General features: G+C 38.6%; 1 protein-coding gene across 2 annotated transcripts; it reads right to left on the bottom strand.

Moving 5' to 3' along the window:
* Positions 1-16,848: 16,848 nt before the first annotated feature.
* LOC122708120 (DAZ-associated protein 2) lies at positions 16,849-18,462 on the bottom strand. Of its 2 annotated transcripts, XM_043924241.1 has the most exons (2): positions 18,060-18,462; positions 16,849-17,982 (listed from the first exon to the last, which is right to left on the bottom strand). In XM_043924241.1, the coding sequence occupies exons 1-2, from the start codon at positions 18,367-18,369 to the stop codon at positions 17,669-17,671; spliced, it is 624 nt and encodes a 207-aa protein (XP_043780176.1). In that variant the 5' UTR covers positions 18,370-18,462; the 3' UTR covers positions 16,849-17,668. The 2 variants fall into 2 exon arrangements, with proteins under 2 accessions (XP_043780176.1, XP_043780175.1); XM_043924240.1 differs by having other exon boundaries at positions 16,849-18,460.
* Positions 18,463-23,157: the final 4,695 nt, after the last annotated feature.

Here is a 23,157-nt window from a genome sequence, read left to right as displayed (position 1 = left end):
AGTGTCCTCTTCTGCATAATGGAGACAGCCACCTCATAGACTGACATCAGGATTTAATGAAGGCATCTAGAATAATGCTTGATGTGAAGTCCTCAGTAAATGAAAAAGTGATTCTAACAATCCCCCTCTTCACATGGAGAAAAGTCCTGATGATAAGATATGTTGATGCAGACATAGCTTACAGTGGAGGATCCCGATAAAAACAGCATTGATCTAGGATTTACATGCTGTTGTTGTTCTGCCATTCAGTTGTGTCTGACTCTTTGTGACCCCATGGACTGCAGCATGCCTGGCTTCCCTGTCCTTCACTATCTCCCAAAGTTTGCTCAAACTCATGTCCATTGAGTTGGTGATGCTATCCAACCATCTCATCCTCTGATGTTGCCTTCTCCTCCTTGTCTCAATCTTTCCCAGCATCAGGGTCTTTTCCAATGAATCAGCTCTTTGCATCAGGTTGCCAAAGTCTTGTAGCTTCAGCTTTATCATTAGTTCTTCCAATGAATATTCAGGGTTGATTTCCCTTAAGATTGACTGGTTTGATCTCCTTGTAGTCCAAGGAAGAGTTTTCTCCAGTACCACAATTCTAAAGCATCAGTTCTTTGGTGTTCAGCCTTCTTTATGGTCCAACTCTCTGTCCTTACTGTTATATTTAAAATAACATGTATTTTCATGAAAAACACAAAAAAACACTCACCTCTACTATTAAATTTTTCTACTTTGAGCAGCTAGATGGTTATTTTCTTCCCTGTCTATTCTGTGTTTCTGTCCTTGAAGCTAAGGGCCCAGAGAGAGGTTGGACACTCCACCTCACACACTCACACATCAAAGGAAATATGAAAGGATTTAGTGCTTGTGTGACTCAGTTAGGAATCCATGGTCTTACTGGAAAAGGTGAGGCCCAAACAACCTTTTAGTTTTGTGGGGGAGTGGGAAGGAAACTGGAACTCTTAATTTCCTTTTAATAACTCTTTCTGACACAGTACCCCAAAGTCTTTTTCTCTGGCCCCCTCTAAGCTCTTCCTATAATTAGCCTGATTGTTTCTATTTTGATTTCTAAATCAGAATATCCCATATTATTAGGTATTGATTCTCTGTTTATTTTTTCTTATTCACAAACATTATATAAAACTAGCCTTGTTTTCTTATTCCTCTTAGGATCTTTTCCTAGACTTAATCTTTGTGTTCATATTTCCTTTTCTTTCTCATTTGCCTTATACTCGAACTTTTCCTTGAGTCTTTCACAGTAGCTAGAATCCCAGCCCCTTTCTCCTCTTTGTGCTTATTCTGTATCATCTCAGTTCCCAGAAATCTACACAGAAACACCCAACAGTTAAAACCCAAATCTTTTCTTTCTCTTAGGCTGGCAAATTGACTTGGAATCCAGGTGCAGCCAAGCAGAACAGATGTTTCCTAGATTTAAATCATATTTATTGCTTTGGATAAAACTACAGCTTCCCAGGTGGCTCAGTGGTAAAGAATCCACCTGCCAATGCAGGAGATGTGGGTTCGATCCCTGGTCTGGGAGGATCCACTCGAAAAGGAAATACAACCCACTCCAGAATTTTTGCTTGGAAAATTTCAAGGACAGAGGAGCCTGGGGGGCTACAGTCCACCGGGTCACAAAGAGTTGGACATGACTGAGCCAGAGAGCAGTTCTACAGCATGGTCAGGGAAAGGCAGGGTATGTTTAGACTCTGCTTTGGTGTCTCAGACTGGGGACCATGGAAGCACACTAACCAGGTTGTGTTTCTAGATGCTCAGCTTCCCTTCTCAGACCTTGCCCTCCAGCCATCCCATTAATCTGAGAGCTACCGGGTAACCTTCCAATCATTTCCTTTCGGCTTAAATAAGTCAATCTCCATTTCTGTTGTTTGTAACCCAAAACCCCAGAGTGACATATTTTGCTTCTCTTTTTTCATTATGTAATGAAAATGGCAGGGTCTTTACAGTGAGAGGGACGTAGGATTAATTCTCCCATTTACTCACTGGCAACCTTAAGTTAACATCTCTGAGCCTCAGCCTTCACATCTGAAACAACAGTAAAATAATATAAAACTCAGGGAATTATTGAAGGAATTCAATACAATTTTGTGTGGAATACTCTTAGCCTTTTTTGAATAAAAGTTGGTTTTGCCTTCCAGGAACTTACAATTTAGCTGGAAACTATGGCATGCACACATATTAGTAATAGGTAACATTTATTTTGGATGCTTAACAATAGCACATGCACTGTTAAGGAAATGCGCTGTTGCATTTGTGACCTCACTTAACCTTTGTAATTATAGCCCTGTACAGTAGGTATTATTACTCACATTTTACAGATGATGAAACTGAAGCCTCTAGAGAGGATAATACATAGTAAAATATCACACAGTTGAAATTCAAATCCAGAGAAAACCTAGGGACTCTTACCCAAGAGCCTGTGATCCTAACTGGCTCACCCATAAGAAAAGATATTCGGCTTTCAAGCAGCACAGACATGCCAAATGATAGATTCAGGCAAAATATTCTGCTGAGTTCACAGGACAGAAGAGCCTGTGTTTCAGAGAAGCAAGGGAGGGCTTTGCAGGAGAATGACGCCAAGTTTCTGATAGGTCAGGTTAAGATGGTATCAAATCCAAATACTCTCGGACCTAATGTTGTCACATATTTTTCTTCTGTCAATCCTTCCCCATCATTCTTGTTCTCTAGCAGTCTTATTTATTCTGAAAATTCAGCCAAGCATCTTTCCCTCCAGGAAACCGTCTCTGACTTCCAGTGACTGGGTCAGGCACCTCTGCTGTGTGCATCCATAACTTACATATCCTTACATATTGGCCCTGCAAATACTGGCTCATTGTCTGTCTATGGTCACTAGACTGTAGACCCCATGAATGCAGGCGCTATTTCTGTTTTATTCATCATTTTACTCACAACAGCTAACATTGTGCCTGGCACGTGGTAAGTTGTCAATCAGTGTGTATTGAATGAATGTGGAATGAACATTTCCAGCAGAGAAAACCACACAGAGACTAGTCCGGCTGAAGATAGGATGTTTGGAGTAAAAATATTTTGCAACTTCACCAATGTCAAAATATTCTGGACCCTTCCAGCTCTTGATTGCAAAAATATAAATGACTAAAATAATTAAGTTAGAAGAGAGGCCAAAGCAAACATATTAGGCATTGTATAAAAGAGATATGAAAATGAAATTTTACAAGTGTTTAATCTAGAAAATAAAAATAAAAACTACCACCCCACCTCACTGTAACCATAACCAGTCATTTTGAATGGCCAGTGATAACTAAGTATGCTTAGTAGAGTTATATGTGTGTGCACACATGTACCTATGTGGTTATGTGTATGTGTATTCTTCAGTGAAATTTTGTAATTAATAATTTGACAATCAGGGTTAGGTATTTTGTCCTAAGCTAGCCTCCCCAAAGTCTCACACTCATAGAAATAATATTGGCTCTTTCTTCGACATAACGTTCTGATTACTGTGGCTCCAGCAAGTCTGGGCTTTGTCCTCTATCTGCATGCTCTTTGAAGAAAAAGATTTTTGGTTATGACAGATCAATATATGCACCTAAAACATTTTTTGAATAATCTAAGTGTTAGAACATGTGCCAAGAAGAAGGATACAGAAAGAGTTATAGGAGTCAAGGGCAGAGTGAGCAGAATTATTAAGGAAGTCCTCGTGGGCAGAAGAATGGGGATTGTGAGTGCCTTTAGGGAGCAGTTTCGGTGAGACAGAGAATAATGTGCTGAATATTATGGAGTAGGTAAAAGAAGTGGATCTGAATCACTTTTGGAAAAGATGGTAACGTGGCAATAGAGTGCAAGAGCAGGACAGCATTTGGTGATGCAGACAACCTGGGAGAGTGCTGCCCTTAGTGATTTTTTTTTTTATTATTAATATACAGTAAAATTAGTTTGGGGGCTTCCCTGGTGGCTCAGTTGGTGAAGAATCTGCCTGCAGTGCAGGAGATGTGGGTTCAGTCCCTGGGTGTAGAAGATCTCCTGCAGAAGGAAATGGCAACCCACTCCGGTAATCCTCCCTAGGAAATTCCATGGACAGAGGCCCCTGGCGGGCTACAGTCCATGGGTTTGCAAGAGTCAGACATGACTGAGTGACTTAGCGGCTAAGCCACCACCACCAAAATTAATTTTTAGTGTACAGGTCTATGAACTTTAACACATGTAGAGATTCATGTAACCACCACCGCAGTCAGGACACACATCTGTTTCCTCATCCTAAATAATTCCTGATGATGCCCCTCTGTAGCTATTCCCACTCCCCATTCCTAGCCCCGGGCATCCACTGTCACTATAAGTTTGTCTTTTCGAGAACATCATATTCATAGAAGCATACAGTATGTAAAATTTTGAGACTGGCTTCTTTCAGTCAGCATATCTTTGAGACTTATCCAAATAATTTATTAATAGTTGGCTCATTTTCATTGCTGAGTTGTATGCCATTGTGGGGATGAACCTCAGTTTGTTTATCCATTCAGTTGTTAAAGGACAGTTGGACTATTTCTAGTTTGGAGCAATTATGAATAGAGCTGCTATAAACATTCATCTCAGGTTTTTGTGTGAATATATGTTTTCATTTCACTAAAGTTAATACCTAGGCATAGAATTTTGGGGTCATATGTTAGGTGTATTTTTAACTTTATGACAACTGCTAAACTGTTTTCCACAGTGACTGTACCATTTTGCATTATCAACAGCAATGAATGAGAGTTTCAGTTAATCTGTCTTTGCCAGTTGTCTAGTGTTATCTCATCATAGTTTTAATTTTCATTAACCCGATGGCTAAAGATGTGAATCTTTTTTTATGTGTTTATTTGATATCCATATGTCCCCTCAATGAAGTATCTGTTTAAATCATTTGCCATTTCTAACTGTGTAGTTTGTGTTTTGACTGTTGAGTTTTGAGACTCTGTGTATTCTGGTTACAAGTACTTTGACTAATACATGATTTGCAAATATTTTCTTCCAGGCTTTAGTTTGTCTTTTCATTCTCTTAACATTCTTTTGCAGTGCAAATGTTTTAAATTTTGATGAAGTCCATTTGTCATTTTACAAATGGATCATGCATTTGGTGTAATATCTAAGAATTCTTTGCTAATCCCAGGTCATGAAGATTTTTTTTCTACATTTTCTTTTGAAAGTTTTAAAGCTTTACCTTTTACGTTTAGATCTATGAACCAATTTGAGTATGTGGTTGAAATTTATTACTTTTTGCATATGGTGTTCAATTGTACCACTCATTGGAAAAAAATGTTCTGTGTTCCATTGAATTGCCATTGCACTTGAGTCTGAAAGCCTAAGAAGCAGGAGTGCCAATGTCTGGGCAGGCGAAGGTGGCTCGCTCAACTCAAGCAGAAAGAGAGCAAATTCACCCTTCCTGCAATTTTTGGTTTTGTTTGAGTCCTCAAGAGATTGGATGATGCCCACCTACACTGGGGTGGACACCTGCTCTACTCTGCTCACTGATTCAAATGCTAATCTCTTCTGGAAACACTGGCACAGATCCACCCAGAAATACTTTGAATCGCAATCTGGCTTCCCTTAGACCAATCACGCTGACATGTAAATTGTCTTTTCTTCTGGTGCCACTAGTGCTTCCTTTGCTTTTGACACAATTTTTTAAAAGCTCCAAGTTTCCAAACTTCTGAGACGGTCTGTGGCAAAGGGAGAGCTTTTCCTGTATTTCCCTCTGTCAGACAGATCCCAAGGCAACTTTTTCTTGTGCTACAAAATTTATAAGGAATTTATTAAACAGTTCTTTCAATTTTTGTGCTCTACTTAGCTTTTGGTCTAAAGTTCAGTGGCAACTAGGTTGGGAGATAATTTTTACTGAGGGACACAAGCTCTATTTAGAATTTTTCCTTCTTTACAGTAATTATGCATGTGTGTGACCCTGTGGACTCTATCCTGCCAGACTCCTCTGTCCACGGGATTCTCAAGGCAAGAAGACTGATGGGTTGCCATGCCCTCCTCTAGGGGATCTTCCCGACCCAGGGACCGAAACTAGGTCTCCTGCACTACAGGCAGATTCCTTGTGTCTTATGTGGAGCATTGGCAGGCAGGTTCTTTACCAACTAGCACCACCTGGGAAGCCCTTACAATTATTAAGTTTTTATTATTGGATTGAATACATTGCGGGCTTCCCTGGTGGCTCAGATGGTAAAGAATCTGCCTGCAATGTAGGAGACTGGGTATTAGATCCTTCTTCCTTAAGGATGAATTTTCTTCCTGAAGGTTCCTCATTACCCTGCAAAAGAATCTACATTGAGGTTATCCCGCCATTTCCCCAGACAAGCCAGAAAATTCCTAAGTGTCCATAAAAATAGGTTTCTGGAAGATAAATCCTCCCATCAGTTTGACAATCATTGTGAACTTCTACTTAAACTCAAGCTTAGATTTTCCCATCCTCAATATAATTTCATGTAACATAATACCTGAAGCACCCCTGGGGGGAAATATTAATACTATTAACTCTACTGACAAGAAGGTTAAATAACTTGTCCAAGGGATTCTTAGATTTAGAATTTAAACGCAAGTCTTGTGACTCCAAATACTATTACTCTTTCTTTCTAAAAAAGTCTTAACAATCATCCCGAGTGATCAGCTGCCAAACTGTTCACCAATGTCAGTGTACTCCATCAATCATTCAAGCTTCCCTTGCATGCTGATATTTAGTAAAGGCAGAACAGGTTCTGAATACAAGTCAAATTGACCACAGTATCAGTGAATTTTTACATAGCAAATAAATGAAGGCCAGAGACATTGTTGCCACAAAGAACCCTATTTGAGTTCTACTTTATTCACTTTCTTACAATAGATGCATTTCTTTTTCTATACAAAACAGTATGAATTATCTTACAGAATTAAGACTAGGTAAAAAGTCAGCATGTAAAATTTTTAATCCTGTCCCTAGAATGTAGTACTTCCTCAATAAATGAGGATTGTTACTGATTAGTTAGTTAACTATTATTATATTTTTAATATAATATATAAAATATTAAGTAGATGAGCATGCTAGATAAAGTGTATTCAGTATATCTTTTTTTTATGAGTAGTGAATTATCATGGGTAATAAGTTTCCATGATTCAAGCAGTCTCCATTTGCAATTAGACCAATTTTGAAAACAGTGCTCAGGATAGCAGCAAACTGAACTGCAGAGTAGGGTTCAGGAAATGAGACATAAAGAAAAGAGTTTCCTCAAAGAAATGAATTAAAACCTGGTTAGGATTTATGCTACTCTGTATTGAAAATGGTAGAGGATTAAATTTCAGCCATCTTTACTCTAAAGAAATATATAAAGCAAAAGTTCAGTGAACTGCATTTCCATTTCAAGGGATTATTTTAAAAACTTCATTATTAGCATCTCACTCTGTTGCTGGGAAGTAAAATAAAACTATCAGCCTTGTCCCTTATATCAGTTGTTTATTCTCTTTTGGTGAACGCTGTAAGTGAAGGTTTTCCCCAAGGCACATTTTCTCATCTATGTTTTGGAACAAAAACAACAGGGAAGAAAATGTTCCCAAATGTCATATTTAGAGATTGTCATCATTATGAGAATAACATTGAAAAATCAACCTGAAAAGAATTTATTAGGTGCGCTTGTATTGAAGGATGGGCTTCCCAGCTGGCAATAGTGGTAAAAAACCCACCTCCAGTGCAGGAGATGTAAGAGTGGTGGATTTGAAGAGTGGTGGGTGGAAAAATCCAACCCAAGGAGGAGGGCATGGCACCCATTCCAGTATTCTTGCCTTGAGAATCCCATGGACAGAGGAGTCTGGCAGGCTACAGTCCATAAGGTCACAAAGAGTCATACCTGACTGAAGTGACTTAGCATGCGTGCACAGATTGAACAATAACGTGAATTTAGACAAATATGGCACAGAGCAGTAACTGTCTAGTTAAGACAGAACTGAAGCATAAAGCAATAATAAGAAATACAGTTTCATAATTAAGCACTGAAGGTGGTACATCAAAGTGGCACAGAATGATGGCATTTGATCTCCATGAAGCTAACTTGAAGAGACAGAACAATTCCCTGGCCAAGTATAACAAAACACACTCAGTGTTATGTTTCCAAAAGGAGAAGGTGTAAATCCAAAGGGATAGTCTGTTGGATCATAGAAGTCTAAGAGAGAACAATTAGTTGCATCACTTATGGAACAGGCAACAATGTCAAATGGATAACAGATACAATGATGACCTGGGTTTGATCCCTGGGATGGGAAGATCCCCTGGAGAAAGGAATGGCTACCCACTCCAGTATGCCTGCCTAAAGAATTCCACGGTCAGAGGAGCCTGATGGGCTACAGTCCATGGGGTCACAAAGAGTTGGACACGACTAAGTGACTAACACTTTCACCTTCACTTTTCCAACGATGGCATTTTATCATGTTCATTTCTTTACCCCCAGTGCAAAGTTCTGTGAATGTCTCTGTAGAGCTGTTTCTTCCAGATACTTTAGAAGACTCTAAAAATATAGGGCTGAAAATGAGAAATTAGTCTCAAACTCTCATGGAGCTCATATGTGTAAAGAATATACCAGATAGTAATGAAAGCTATGAAGGGTCCTGTAATACAGAAAAACTGAGGAGAGGAGGATGATCAGGTTGCCTTTCCCAAGCTAGTGACAAGATATTTCAGCTGAGAATTGAATGACAGGAGAAGCCAGCTAGCCAAGTAAGGATCTGGACAAGCACAACAGGCAGAGGGAACAGCTAATGCAAAATTCCCCTATTAGGGAATGAGTTTGGTATGGTGGTGAAACAGAAAGAAAGACAGTGTGGATTTAATGTAGGAAGCAAGGAGTAATATAAAATGGGGTTGGAAATGGAGCAGGATTTATATTATCTAGGCCCTTGTGAGTTTAAGTAAATTATTATAAGTGTGATAAGGCATCGGGCAATTCCCTTATATTAATATTTTAAAAACTGCTTTGGCTGATGTATGGAGAATGAATTATAGATGGGCAAAAGAGAAGGTAATTGCAATGGTCAAGGGAAAGTTGATGGTAACTTGGACAAGGATACAGTTTGTTGGATAAATGACTAATTAACATGTATTGGTACCCAGATACATAAATGGGAGAAAGAATCAAAGATAATGAAAGGATGTGGAGCCTGGGTGAGAGACTCTTGAAAGATTCTGTGAGGGCTAGATTCATGAAAGTTGGAAGAGTGGGTACCATCAGAGAAGAAGGTAAATCCTGTTTGGGATATATTAAGACAAAACTGGTGATGAAATATATATTCCCAGGAATCTGGAGAGATTGAAACTAATAAAACCTAAGAATAAAATGGAGAAATGCAAATCAAAACTACCATGAGGTATCACCTCACACTGGTCAGGGTGGCCATAATCAAAACGCTTATAAACAGTAAATGATGGAGAGGGTGTAGAGAAAAGGAACCCTCCTACACTGATGGTAGAAATGTAAATTAGTGCAGCCATTATGGAGAAGAGTATGAAGGTTCCTTAAGAAACTAAAAATACAGCTACTATACGTTCAGAACTGTGGTGTTGGAGAAGACTCTTGAGAGTCCCTTGGACTGCAAAGTGATCCAACCAGTCCATCCTAAAGGAGATCAGTCCTGGGTGTTCATTGGAAGGACTGATGCTGAAGCTGAAACTCTAATACTTTGGCCACCTCATGTGAAGAGTTGACTCATTGGAAAAGACCCTGATGCTGGGAAAAATTGAGGGCAGGAGGAGAAGGGGACAACAGAGGATGAAATGGTTGGATGGCACCATTGACTCAATGGACATGGGTTTGGGTGGACTCTGGGTGTTGGTGATGGACAGGGAGGCCTGGTGTGCTGCAGTTCATGGGGTCGCAAGGAGTTGGACATGACTGAGCAACTGAACTGAATTGGACTGAACTGATACATTCAGAAGATGAGATGGTTGGATGGCATCACCGACTCAATGGACATGAATTTGAGCAAGCTCCGGGAGTGGGTGATGCAGGGAAGTCTGGCTTGCTGTGGTCCATGGGGTCGCAAAGAGTTGAACATGACTGAGCGACTGAACTGAACTGATGCATGCAGGCTAAGTCTCTTCAGTCATGTCTGACTCTTTGCCACCCTACAGACTGTAGCCCACCAGGCTCCTCTGTCCATTGGATTCTCCAGTCAAGAATACCAGAGTGGATCACCATGTCTTTCTCCAGGGGGTCTACCCAACCCAGGGATCAAACCCACATCTCTTATGTCTCCTGCATTGGTAGGCAGGTTCTTTACCACTAGTGCCACCTGGAAAGTCTAGAGCTATCATATGACCAAGCAATCAATCTCACTTCTGGGCATATAAACATGACCAGAAAAAAAAAAAGAAAAAAAAAGGTTCAAAAGAATACATGAATCCCAATATTCATTGCAGTGCTGTTTACAATGGCCAAAATATGGAAGCAACCCAAATGCCCAATTGACAGTGAATGGATAAAGAAGATGTAGCGTATATGTACAGTGAACTAGAAAGAATGAAACAATGCCATTTGCAGCAACATGGATGGACCTGGAGATTATCATACTAAGTGAAGTAAATCAGACAGAGAAAGACAAATATATGATATCATTTATATGAAGAATCTTAAAAAAAAAAAAAATGGTACCAATGAACTTATTTACAAAACTGAAACAGACTCACAGAGAATGAACTTATGGTTACCAAGCAGGGACGGAAGTGGTGAGGGATACATTGAGAGATGAGATTGACATGTACTCACTTCTATATTTAAAATAGTTAACCAACTAGGAACTGCTGTATAGCAGAGGGAACTCTGCTTAATACTCTGTCATAACCTAAATGGGAAAAAAATTGGAAAAAGAATTGATACACGTATAACTGATTCACTTTGTGGTACACCTGAAACTAACACACCATTGTTAATCAGCAATGTTAATCAATGGTAATCAACAATACTCCAGTATAAATTTTTTAAAAGCTGAGGATAAAATGGAAATGGTTACTTATAAGTCATTGTAGTAAATACGACAATAAGATCAGAAGAGCGATAAAGTATAAAGGGGCAAGAGGAATAAGTGAGATCTCCTTAAGGATACTTTTAAACCATTCAATAAAGAATGTTATTTTCCCCATAAAGTTCCAGTTTCATTCCTCTAGTAGGTGAAGGCTGCAACTGTGTAAGCCAGGGGTGCCAAGCTGATCATGAAAATGTCATCTGTTGGCTTGCCTCTCCCTTATCAAAGGGGCAATGGAATCACATCATTCCCCAATTTATATCAAATATGTCATGTGTCCAATCCCCTTCCAAGAGACAATTAATTCTTTCATGTCTAATCTCACTCATCTTTACCTACTATGGATTTTCTTTCCCAGATCCTTGCATATATTAGCAAACAAGAAACATTTGTTGATTTAAATGGACACAATCATTAAAACTTGTTTACTTGTCTTTATATTACTAGTGTATCTCTTTCTCCATATCACAGTACAAGAAGACTGCATATCTCCTATTTCCCTACTTCCCCGATTTCCTTACCTCCCCAAAGCTCTTGCCACTCTTTGTATGGATACTTCTCACTCTGGGTATTGTTGAACAGAGACTATTTTTAACCACATTTGCATGGCTGGGTAAAGGGAATCTTGTGAGGAAAAATGAGATTGTTATGGAGATTTTGAATAGTTTCGCCTGAGCAATACAGAAAAAGAAGGAAAGGTTTGCCCTTCTAAAGAAGAACCCAAGAGAATGTAAGAAAAATATCATGCTAAACCAAGCAATACTGGCAACCTAAGATTCTTACACACAAGGAATCAAGAAAAAGTCAAAGATGCTACAAATTTTAACAGTGAATGCAAAATCTGAGTGACTGTAAAGACCTGGGTTTGAACTTGTGGCTTGGGTTTATAACTACCACTAGGGACAAATAAATCCAAGAAATGTTCATATACCTGTCCACTGCTTGCTTAAGAGTGCAACTTGATAAGCATTATTTAAAAATAAGGCACTAACAAGAGATTTAATATTCCCATGAAATTTAGAGATCCAGAGGCCAAATGGAGGTGGCCAGCAAAATGTCACCCCAAATCACAAACAACCAAAAGCCTTAGGCTCCAAAAAATACTGTTCTTATCTTATGGATCCCTTCTACATTCATCCACATTCAGTCCTAGCTTATGCCTCCCTTGGGGACTTTCCCATGATGAAGCAGAGACGAACCCATTTCTTTCTCTTTACAGATGTGACCTTAATCAGAGAGGAAGCTATGCAGTCACCTTTCTTCCTCCTAAACCCAGTAATGCCCAGGAGTTCAAGTGAATACCCACCCAGGAGTAAGTCTGGGCTCCATAGTCACATGCCTGCCGTTAGATCATGTGTTAGACACTACACTGCTATCCTGTTATAAAATGTGTTTCACTTGGTTGGTATTTGTCTTAACCTTCCCCCATTTCCTCACTCAAGGAACACTTTATCTCCCAAATAAAACAAATAACACTGTCAGAAAGTTTATCCTAATAATTAGCTTGAATTTATTGCTCTACAAGCACTAAATCTTTCCCCTTCATAGTCACTGGGAACTCTAAAACATTTGTGCATCATTACCACATCCCTCCTGAATCATGGTTTAAGCAGGCAGAGTCAAATCTTTCATTATTTCCTCATTATTTCCTTACTCCCAGTTATTTTCTCATTATTTCTCACTATTTCCTTACTCCCAATCCTTCACATCATTAGTGTTTTTCTATAGCCTCCGTCAGTCACCAGCATCTCTGTTGCATTGAGGGTCCCAGTGTTTAAACCTTTCCGATGCAGTGCTTTTTTGGAAAGTCCTTATTTATTTCCTAAAACTCAGCAAGGCCCTTATTGATATATCATACATTGGCTTAATTTTCTGTCTAATGTAATCCTTGTATGGTTCCTATAATTCCAACTTCTGGCTGGTTAATGGGATAAGGAGAAACCTGCCATACTGTAATGCCTGGAAGAATGAACTTTGCCTGATATGCTCATTTAATACTTTTCCAATTCTGCTTTGTTCATTTATTCAGTGAGCTTAGATCCATTTGTGTGTCTGTAGCTTTGAAATATTCCTAACACTCTTCCCTGAGTAATGCAATTAACGTACTTTGTTTAGTTCTTTCATCAACATCAGGCTGTGTCAATTGTCTACAAGACTAAGTCACACTGATTGGGACAGACACTTGATGGATTATCAGTTCACCAATATTCTCTGGATTCTACCCAGAGAATATTTATGTAACTTTTCCTGCTTAAAATATATCCCTTTTTCTGATAATGAATGATGTTGAGCATCTTTTCATGTGTTTGTTAGCCACTACAATATTGTAATTAGCCTCCAACTAATAAAAATAAATGGAAAAAAATAATAATTTTTTTAAAAATGAAAAAAATATATATCCCTTTTTGCTCAGAGCTCATTCCATTGATCGACAACATTCCCCGCTGTGACATTATCCCTTGGTTTTGCTTTGCTTGGCAGAAACTCTCACATTATTTGACACTGTAGACACTAATTTAAAAATTACAGTCAGAAATGACACACAAGGATATGAATTCTATAGCAGCAACTATAAGCTTTAGCTTAGATCTTTGTTTCTCTTGGAATTTGTCTAGTTCTAAATATTCTGACCAAAGACTTAAAAGCCAAGAAAAAACATTCTCTGTGGTCTTCTTTGCTTACCAACAGATATATGTTCATTTAAAAAGTGTAAGTTGAATAATAGCTACCAAGTCAACAGTGGAATGCAATCTAAACAACCAAGGAAAACAAAATTCTAGTATGACCAGCTTGTTATCTGAGGGTGTGGGAACCTAGATTATGCCAAATGTAAGATTCTTAGTAACTCTTACCACATACCTGACATCAGACTAAGTCACTCAGAAAGAGTCTAGCCAATACCATGACTTTCTCTAAACATTTCCTCTAAGCATCCTTTAGTGGAAGTTTAAATTTCACATCTTCAGGCTAAAATGAAATTCCTTAAATCTTTCCTTGCATGACTTGTTTTGAAACACAATAAGCTCTCTCTTGATTGACCAAAATAATTATGCCTGTGTGCAGTTTCCAAGATTTAAATTGGGAATAAATCTTGGCAGAATAAAGGATCTGGCACTGATCTTTGCTGGGTATAAAGAAGTAGGGGTGAGAATATGCTCTTAGGAGATTTTACAGGGAATTTAACATTTTGAACATTGACTATTCCACCATCTGCTAAATACCTCCACCATCACTAACTTAGAATCACTAAAGTTTGTGCAATGCCTGAGCATTCCTGAACCCAGCTAGCAGGGAAATTTCATTGGCTTCCTGCTTTAAAAGCCTTTTTCTATTCCTAGATATTTTGTATTTTCTTCTAAGTTTTGTTTCCTCTTGGTTTATTTTTTTAAAAAAATAACTTTTCAGTGTATCTGGCTTTTATTTTTGCTATATAGGATGTAAGGTGAGAATCTGATTTGTTTCTTTTTCTAAATAGTCAATTTCAACACCATTCTATCTCTAATTGAGTAGTATTTTTACTTTACAGAAACAGAGGTTAAAAAAATCTATAGTCCCTAAGTGACCTACTTGAGTCCATCAAAGCCTTTATTAATAAAATAATCTAAATAATTACAGATTGGCACAAGGATAGTTGAAGAAATAGTCATTTAAGCCCCTTATAAAGTGTTATATTACTGTGAAATAGTTCTGAAATAGGAAAACTGTATTCTTCCTCTCCTCTCCATTAAATAAATATACTTCTCATCCCCTACCTTTTTATCTACAAACTTAAACTTCCACCCTCTGCTTTCCATAGACTGAAACTCTCCTCCAATCTCCATTTTTATGTCCCAAAGCTTTTTTTCCTGTTAAAATTCTCCAAAGACATTCATTTTGTTCTAACACAAAGAGATGGCTTTAGAGTTGGATAAACCTGGATTCAGACCTTGGCTTGATTACTCGGTCATTGGTGACTTTGAATAAATTACATGCTGAGTAATAGTCCACTATATGTACATATATATACATATATATATATGTATATATATGTATATATATGTATAGTGGATTATTACTCAGCATATTCCACTATATGTACATATATATATATATATGTATATATATGTATAGTGGATTATTACTCAGCATATTCCACTGTTCCTTCATATGGGCTTCCCAGGTGGCACTAGTGGTAAAGAACCCACCTGCCAATGCAGGAGACATAAGAGACACGGGTTTGATCCCTGGGTCAGGAAGATCCCCTGGAGAATGAAGTGGCAATCCACTCCAGTATTCTTGCCTGGAGAATCCCATGGACAGAGGAACCTGGCAGGATCAATGGAACAGGACAGAAAGCCCAGAAAGAAACCCATACACTATGGTCAATTACTCTATGACAAAGGAGGCAAGAATACATAATGGAGAAAAGACAGTCTTTACAATGAGTGATGCTGAAAAAACTGGACAGCCACATGTAAAAGAATGAAATTAGAGCATTTTGTAACACCATATACAGAAGTGAAGTGAAGTGAAAATCGCTCAGTCATGTCCGACTCTTTGCAACCCCATGGACTGCATAGTCCATGGAATTCTCCAGGTCAGAATACGGGAGTGGGTAGCTTTTCCCTTCTCCACGAGATCTTCCCAACCCAGGTCTCCCACATTGCAGGCGGATTCTTTACCAGCTGAGTCACAAAGGAAGCCCAACACCACATACAGAAAATAAACTCAAAATGGATTAAAGCCCTAAATGTAGAAAACAACCCAGTCAAAAAGTGGGCAGAAGATCTAAATAGACATTTCTCCAAAGAGGACATACAAATGGCCAACAGACACACGAAAAGATGCTAAACGTCATTAATTATCAAAGAAATGCAAATCAAAACTACAGTGAGGTATCACCTCATACTGGTCAGAAGGGTCATCTTCAAAAAGTCTACAAACAATAAATGCTGGAGAGGGTGTGGAGAAAAAGGAACCCTCCTACATTGTTGGTGGGAACATAAATTGGAGCAGCTACTATGGAATTTCCTTAAAAAAACTGCACCTTGTCTTTTCAACTTAAAAATAGCTTTCAAATCTTTATATTTAGAAACACAAGAATTTTCTCCCCTTCTCAAAACAAATTAACTATTCTTTGCCTTTTACTGTTCTTCATAAATTTTATAATAAACCTGCCAAAAGAATTCTATTGAGGATAATTTTTCTTTGAGAATACAAAGCTTATTTATCTAGATTTATAATTTTTATACACTTACATTATGTCATCAAGAACAGTTTGATGAAATTTTTGTCACTATTCATCACTAATTCATTAGGACAATTTTCCAGACAATAAACTGTTCAGTATAATATGTTCTCCAACTAAATTTAATGTTATAAAAATTTTGAATATACAGAAAAAATTGAAAGAATGATAAAACACATTTCATGTATCAAAAATCTAGATGGAGCAACTGTGAAATTTTTGTCATTTCAGAGGGAGACAGAGATCATGACACTTTTAAAAATTGACATCCTTTATATCTCTTAAAAATAAAGAAATTTTCCTTCATAATTTTTTTTGAGGTGTAATGCAACTTCATCACTTTATTCAAATCTTCAAAATAGTCTTTATTCTACATTTTTAGTATAAAAAATCCACAAGTTAAGTGCACCACAGTGTAGAGAGAGACATACAACGCTGAACTTCCATAACAGTCAATGGTACAGTCAAACATCACATGTACAGAACACAAATTTAGATGAACTGAAATTATAAGATAAAATAAAATAAAATCCAATTTTAGAAAACAAAAATCAACATATTAAGGATCCCTGAAATATTCTTAACCCTAATGAGATTTCACTGGACTCAAGTCATTTAGTAGTGAGGCATTCACAACATGACCCCATTAACCCAGCTGAGGAATTCTTGGGAGCCATGAGTGGCTACATCAGACACTGACAAGAAATGGTAACCAATTTCTGATCTGCAAACTCCCCTTAATTTGGCTCCAGAGTCATCAGGCTTTTAAATGCATCCTCCTCCTTGTCCCTCAAAATTTATAAACAAACTGCTGTTTACGGTACAGTTTGCACTGGTATCCTTTGTTAAAACAAGGTTCAGTTTTTCTGGCACCAAAACAAATTTGGGTTTGGTTCATGTCTGAAGACAAAACCTAAGAGGAGGGTCCAAAAAGCACCCTCTGCTTTTGCCTGAGGAGATGCAAAAGCAGAAGAAATGGGTCCTGTGCTTGGGGCACAGAGGGGGTTTCAGAGGATCCTTTGTGAAAGACTAGTTAAAAGATGACAAGTGGGGGTAAGTGCAAGGAGAGAAGGAAATTAGTCTGACTGGCTTTCTGTCCTGCACCATTGATTCAATGGAGATTGGTGGGAAAGAGTGGAAGACAAGGATTGAGGGTAGGACCAGGGGCCAAGGATGGAAAGGAAAAGGCAGACAACTAATGCGGTTTGTTTATAACAAGTAATATAAATCAAAGACTTAAAGGAGATTAAAGACCAATCAGAATAATTTGGCAACTTTAATTCTTAGGAAGATCAAAGTTCCCTCCAAACCTAATTTGATGTTTTATTACTAAAAGCAAAGACCAGTATGGTACAGTATTACTCCAGAGGAATTAAAGGAAGATCCTTAGGGCTGCTTTACCCACATTCATTTTATGAATGGATACCTCCCCTACCTCAAAATGCTTTAGAGAGGTACTGCTACCATTACATGGTTCCTTATTAAGTATGAAAAGTGCCTGAAAGTTTGGGCACCAGAAAGACACCCCAACAACATGTGTCTAAACTGCAACTTCAGGTTAATGTGACTAAAGCAGTTACATTGTGAGAAGTGCTGAAGGTATGTGATGTCTTTCCCGGCATAGAGATGGCCTTGGTTCTTCACCAGATGGTGTAGCCACCATCTGAGCCACCCATGAAGAAGTTTCCCTTCCGCTGAGTTACGAGGACGTTGGCTCCCTGCATGACTGCCAGCTGAGCAGCATTCGGAGGGCATCCAGGGGGAGGAGGAGGAATGTTTCCAGCAGTAGCGCCAGCTCCAAATCTGGCCCCTGCATCATACCCTCCTTCCACCAGCACTGTTGAACCAGGTGGATAGATGGGACCAACTGGATAATAAGCCATGGGGATTGTGGAACCTAAAGGTCCAACAGCCACAGACTGGGCCATGGGAAGATACAGTGAGGCGCCAGGAAATGCAGCTGACATGGTGGGGACGGTGGCAGCCCCAGGGTGCACAAAGCTCGGACGATACAGCTCTGAGTATGCAGGTGGAGCATCAGTGTAAGGTGGAGCCTGAGGAAGATGCAAGGTCTGAGGGTACACAGGGTTCCCAGGAGGCTGCACGGGGTAAGTTGGCTGCGTTGGATATTGACCTTTGCTGTTCATGGTGGCTGCGGATCCAGCTCAACTCGGTGTCGCGGACGGTTATTTTTTTCGTCCTCTTCCTGTTCGTAATCACTTCCGTGTCCTCCTTCATAATTTTAATACTATTAATGCCCAGTATAAAATTAACATAATGTAACATGAAGACTGATATAACCCTAATGTAACATAAAGCCAATCCATGCTTAAATATTTGTCAATTCTCCAGAAAAAAATTCAGTTAGCTTATTTTTAATGAGCAAAAATCCAATTGAAATCTATCGATCATATTTGGTTGTATATCTTTTCAGTCTCTCTTCATTGAGAACAGTTCCAATACCTTTTTTTCTTTTTAATAACATTGAATTTTGCAGAAACTGGGCCAGTTGTCTTGTAAAACTTCTACAATCTGAATTTGCCTGACTGATTACTTCCATCTGGGTGTCAATTATCTTGCTTCTTTTATCTCCTATTTTTCTATAAACTGGAAGTTTGGTTTAAAAGAATAATTAGCTTCAAGTTAAACAAGTACAGTAAGAATGCTTTACAGGGAATGCTGCTTACTTCATATTATATTACATCAAGTCTGTTCAGTTCAGTCACTCAGTCGTGTCCGACTCTTTGCAACCCCATGAATTGCAGCATGCCAGGCCTCCCTGTCCATCACCAACTCCGGGAGTTTACCCACACTCATGTCCATTGAGTCGGTGATGCCATCCAGCCATCTCATCCTCTGTTGTCCCCTTCTCCTCCTGCCCCCAATCCCTCCCAGCATCATGGTCTTTTCCAATGAGTCAACTCTTCCCATGAGGTGGCCAAAGAATTGGAGTTTCAGCTTCAGTATCAGTCCTTCCAATGAACACCCAGGACTGATCTCCTTCAGGATGGACTGATTGGATCTCCTTGCAGTCCAAGGGACTCTCAAGAGTCTTCTCCAATACCACAGTTCAAAAGCATCAATTCTTCGGCACTCAGCTATCTTCACAGTCCAACTCTCACATCCATACATGACCACTGGAAAAACCATAGCCTTGACTAGATGGGTCTTTGTTGGCAAAGTAATGTCTCTGCTTTTGAATATGCTGTCTAGGTTGGTCATAACTTTCCTTCCAAGGAGTAAGCATCTTTTAATTTCATGGCTGCAATCACCATCTTCAGTGATTTTGGAGCCCAGAAAAATAAAGTCAGCCACTGTTTCCACTGTTTCCTGATCTATTTCCCATGAAGTGATGGGACCAGATGCTATGATCTTAGTTTTCTGAATGTTAAGCTTTAAGCTAACTTTTTCACTCTCCTCTTTCACTTTCATCAAGAGGCTTTTTAGTTCCTCTTCACTTTCTGCCATAAGGGTGGTGTCATCTGCATATCTGAGGTTATTGATATTTCTCCTGGCAATCTTGATTCCAGCTTGTGCTTCTTCCAGCCCAGCATTTCTCATGATGTACTCTGCATATAAGTTAAATAAGCAGGGTGACAATATACAGCCTTGACGTACTCCTTTCCCTATTTAGGACCAACTGTTGTTCCACGTCCAGTTCTAACTGTTGCTTCCTAACCTGCATACAGGTTTCTCAAGAGGCAGGTCAAGTGGTCTGGTATTCCCATCTCTGTCAGAATTTTCCACAGTTTATTGTGATCCATACAGTCAAAGGCTTTGGTGTAGTCAATAAAACAGAAGTAAAATGTTTTTCTGTAACTCTCTTGCTTTTTCCATGATCCAGCGGATATTGGCAATTTGATCTCTGGTTCCTCTGCCTTTTCTAAAACCAGCTTGAACATCTGGAAGTTCACAGTTCACATATTGCTGAAGCCTGGCTTGGAGAATTTTGAGCATTACTTTGCTAGCATGTGAGATGAGTGCAATTGTGTGGTACTTCGAGCATTCTTTGGCATTGCCTTTCTTTGGGATTGGAATGAAAAATGACCTCTTCCAGTCCTGTGGCCACTGCTGAGTTTTCCAAATTTGCTGGCATATAGAGTATAGCACTTTCACAACATCATCTATCAGGATTCAAAATAGCTCAGCTGGAATTCCATCACCTCCACTAGCTTTGTTCGTAGTGATGCTTTCTAAGGCCCACTTGACTTCACATTCTAGGATGTCTGGCTCTAGGTGGGTGATCACCCCATCGTGATTATCTGGGTCGTGAAGATCTTTTTTGTACAGTTCTTCTGTGTATTTTTGCTACCTCTTCTTAATATCTTCTGCTTCTGTTAGGTCCATACAACTTCTGTCCTTTATCGAGTCCATCTTTGTATGATATGTTCCCTTGGTATCTCTAATTTTCTTGAGGAGATCTCTAGTCTTTCCCATTCTGTTGTTTTCCTCTATTTATTTGCATTTTCGCTGAGGAAGGCTTTCTTATCTCTCCTGGCTATTCTTTGGAACTCTGCATTCAAATGAGAATATCTTTCCTTTTCTCCTTTGCTTTTCACTTCTCCTGTTTTCACAGCTATTTGTTAGGCCTCCTCAGACAGCCATTTTGCTTTTTTGCATTTCTTTCCATGGGGATGGTCTTGGTCCCTGTCTCCTGTACAATGTCACGAACCTCTATCCATAGTTCATCAGGCACTCTGTCTATCAGATCTAGTCCCTTAAATCTATTTCTCACTCCCACTGTATAATCATAAGGGATTTGATTTAGGTCATACCTGAATGGTCTAGTGGTTTTCCCTACTTTCTTCAATTTAAGTCTGAATTTGGCAATGAGTTCATGATCTGAGCCACTGTCAGCTCCTGGTCTTGTTTTTGCTGACTGTATAGAGCTACTCCATCTTTGGCTGCAAAGAATATAATCAATCTGATTTCAGTGTTGACCATCTGGTGATGTCCATGTGTAGAATCTTCTCTTTTGTTGTTGGAAGAGGTGGTTATGGTGGAGAGGTTTGACAGAATATGGTCCACTGGAGAAAGGAATGGCAAACCACTTCAGTATTCTTGCCTTGAGAATCCCATGAACAGTATGAAAAGGCAAAATGATAGGATACCTAAAGAGGAACTCCCCAGGTCAGTAGGTGCCCAATATGCTACTGGAGATCAGTAGAGAAATAACTCCAGAAAGAATGAAACAATGGAGCCAAAGCAAAAACAATACCTAGCTGTGGATGTGACTGGTGATAGAAGCAAGGTCCAATGCTATAAAGAACATTATTGCATAGGAACCTGGAATGTTAGGTCCATGAGTCAAGGCAAATTGGAAGTGGTCAAACAGAAGATGGCAAGAGTGAATGTCGACATTCTAGGAATCAACAAACTAAAATGGACTGGAATGGGTGAATTTAACTCAGATGACCATTATATCTACTACTGTGGGCAGGAATCCCTTAGAAGAAATGGAGTAGCCATCATGGTCAATAGAAGAGTCAGAAATGCAGTACTTGGATGCAATCTCAAAAACGACAGAATGATCTCTGTTCATTTCCAAGGCAAACCATTCAGTATCACGGTAATCCAAGCATATGCCCCAACCAGTAACGCTGAAGAAGCTGAAGTTGAACGGTTCTGTGAAGACCTACAAGACCTGTTAGAACTAACACCCAAAAAAGATGTCCTTTTAATTATAGGGGACTGGAATGCAAAAGTAGAAATTCAAGAAACACCTGGAGTAACAGGCAAATTTGGCCTTGGAGTATGGCATGAAGCAGGGCAAAGGCTAATATTACATCAGGTGACACATAAAATCAAATTGTTTTACTATTGGCAATGCCAAGTTTGAGCACTTAATTAAGATGGTAAGGGTCAAATCATTCCATGGTAAAGTTGTATATTTTTATTCTTACAAATAGAAAGTTAAGTGTAGGGAGATACTTTGTCTCCATGTGATTATATCCTTTTTTAGCTTTATTGATATGATGATTCAACATGATGTGATTTTTCAACATGATTCACATTTGCATTGTGAAAGGATTCCTACCATCAAGTCACTTAACATTTCCTTTTTTTAGTGAAAACACAAGTTCTACTCTCAGCAAATTTGAATTAAATCCACAGTATTATCAACTACGATCATCATTTTATACCTTAGATCCTCAGACCTTGTTTATCTTATAAGTGAAAATTTGTACTCTTACCTGCTTCTCCCTATTTCTCTCCCTCCTAGTCATTAGCAACAACCAGTCTACTGTCTATTCTATGTGTTTGGCTTTTTTTTTTTTTTTAGATTCCATATATGTGATTCCATGCAGTATTTTTCATTATCTTTCTGGTTTATTTTACTTAGCATAATTTCCTTCAGTTTCAACCATGCTGCCACAAATGGCAGATTTTCCTTCTTTTTTAAGGCTGAATGATATTTCATTGTATACATATATTCTACATTTTCTTTAAGTACATTTTATTTATTTATTTTTTTTTTTACATTTTATTTATTAATTCATCATCCAAATACAATCCAACAAATTGTCAAAACATCACATTTTCTTTATTCATGTGTTCATCCATGAACACTGTGTTGTTTTCATACTGTGGCTATTATGAATCATGTTAAAATAGACATGAGGGTACAGATATCTCTTCCAAATAATGATTTCATTTTCTTTAGATATATACCTGAAGTGAGATTGCTGATTCATATGGTAGTTCTATTTTTAATTTCATGAGGGATCTCCATACTGCTTTCCATGGTGGCTATACCAGTTTACATTCCCACCAACAGTCTACCAAGGTTCCTTTTTTATAGCATTTGTTTTCTCTTATTTTTTGATAATAGATATCCTAACAAGTATAAGGCAGTATTTCATTGTAGTTTTCATTTGAGTTTCCCTGATGACTAAGTGAGGTTGAGCACCTTGTCATGTACTTGTTGGCCATTT

The sequence above is a fragment of the Cervus elaphus genome, chromosome 14 (genome assembly GCF_910594005.1).
Source record: "Cervus elaphus chromosome 14, mCerEla1.1, whole genome shotgun sequence".
Classification (NCBI taxonomy): domain Eukaryota; kingdom Metazoa; phylum Chordata; class Mammalia; order Artiodactyla; family Cervidae; genus Cervus; species Cervus elaphus.
Note: the sequence above shows the minus strand (reverse complement) of the source record. Positions and strands in the feature narration are given on the sequence as shown.

Bases quoted from the DNA above. Each gene is read 5' to 3' on its own strand.
- LOC122708120 (XM_043924241.1), bottom strand. From the start codon at position 18,369: ATGAACAGCAAAGGTCAATATCCAACGCAGCCAACTTACCCCGTGCAG. The intron at 17,983-18,059 runs TGCTGGTGGAAG...CCTCCTCCTCCC, and splicing joins CTATCCACCTGGTTCAACAG to CCTGGATGCCCTCCGAATGC.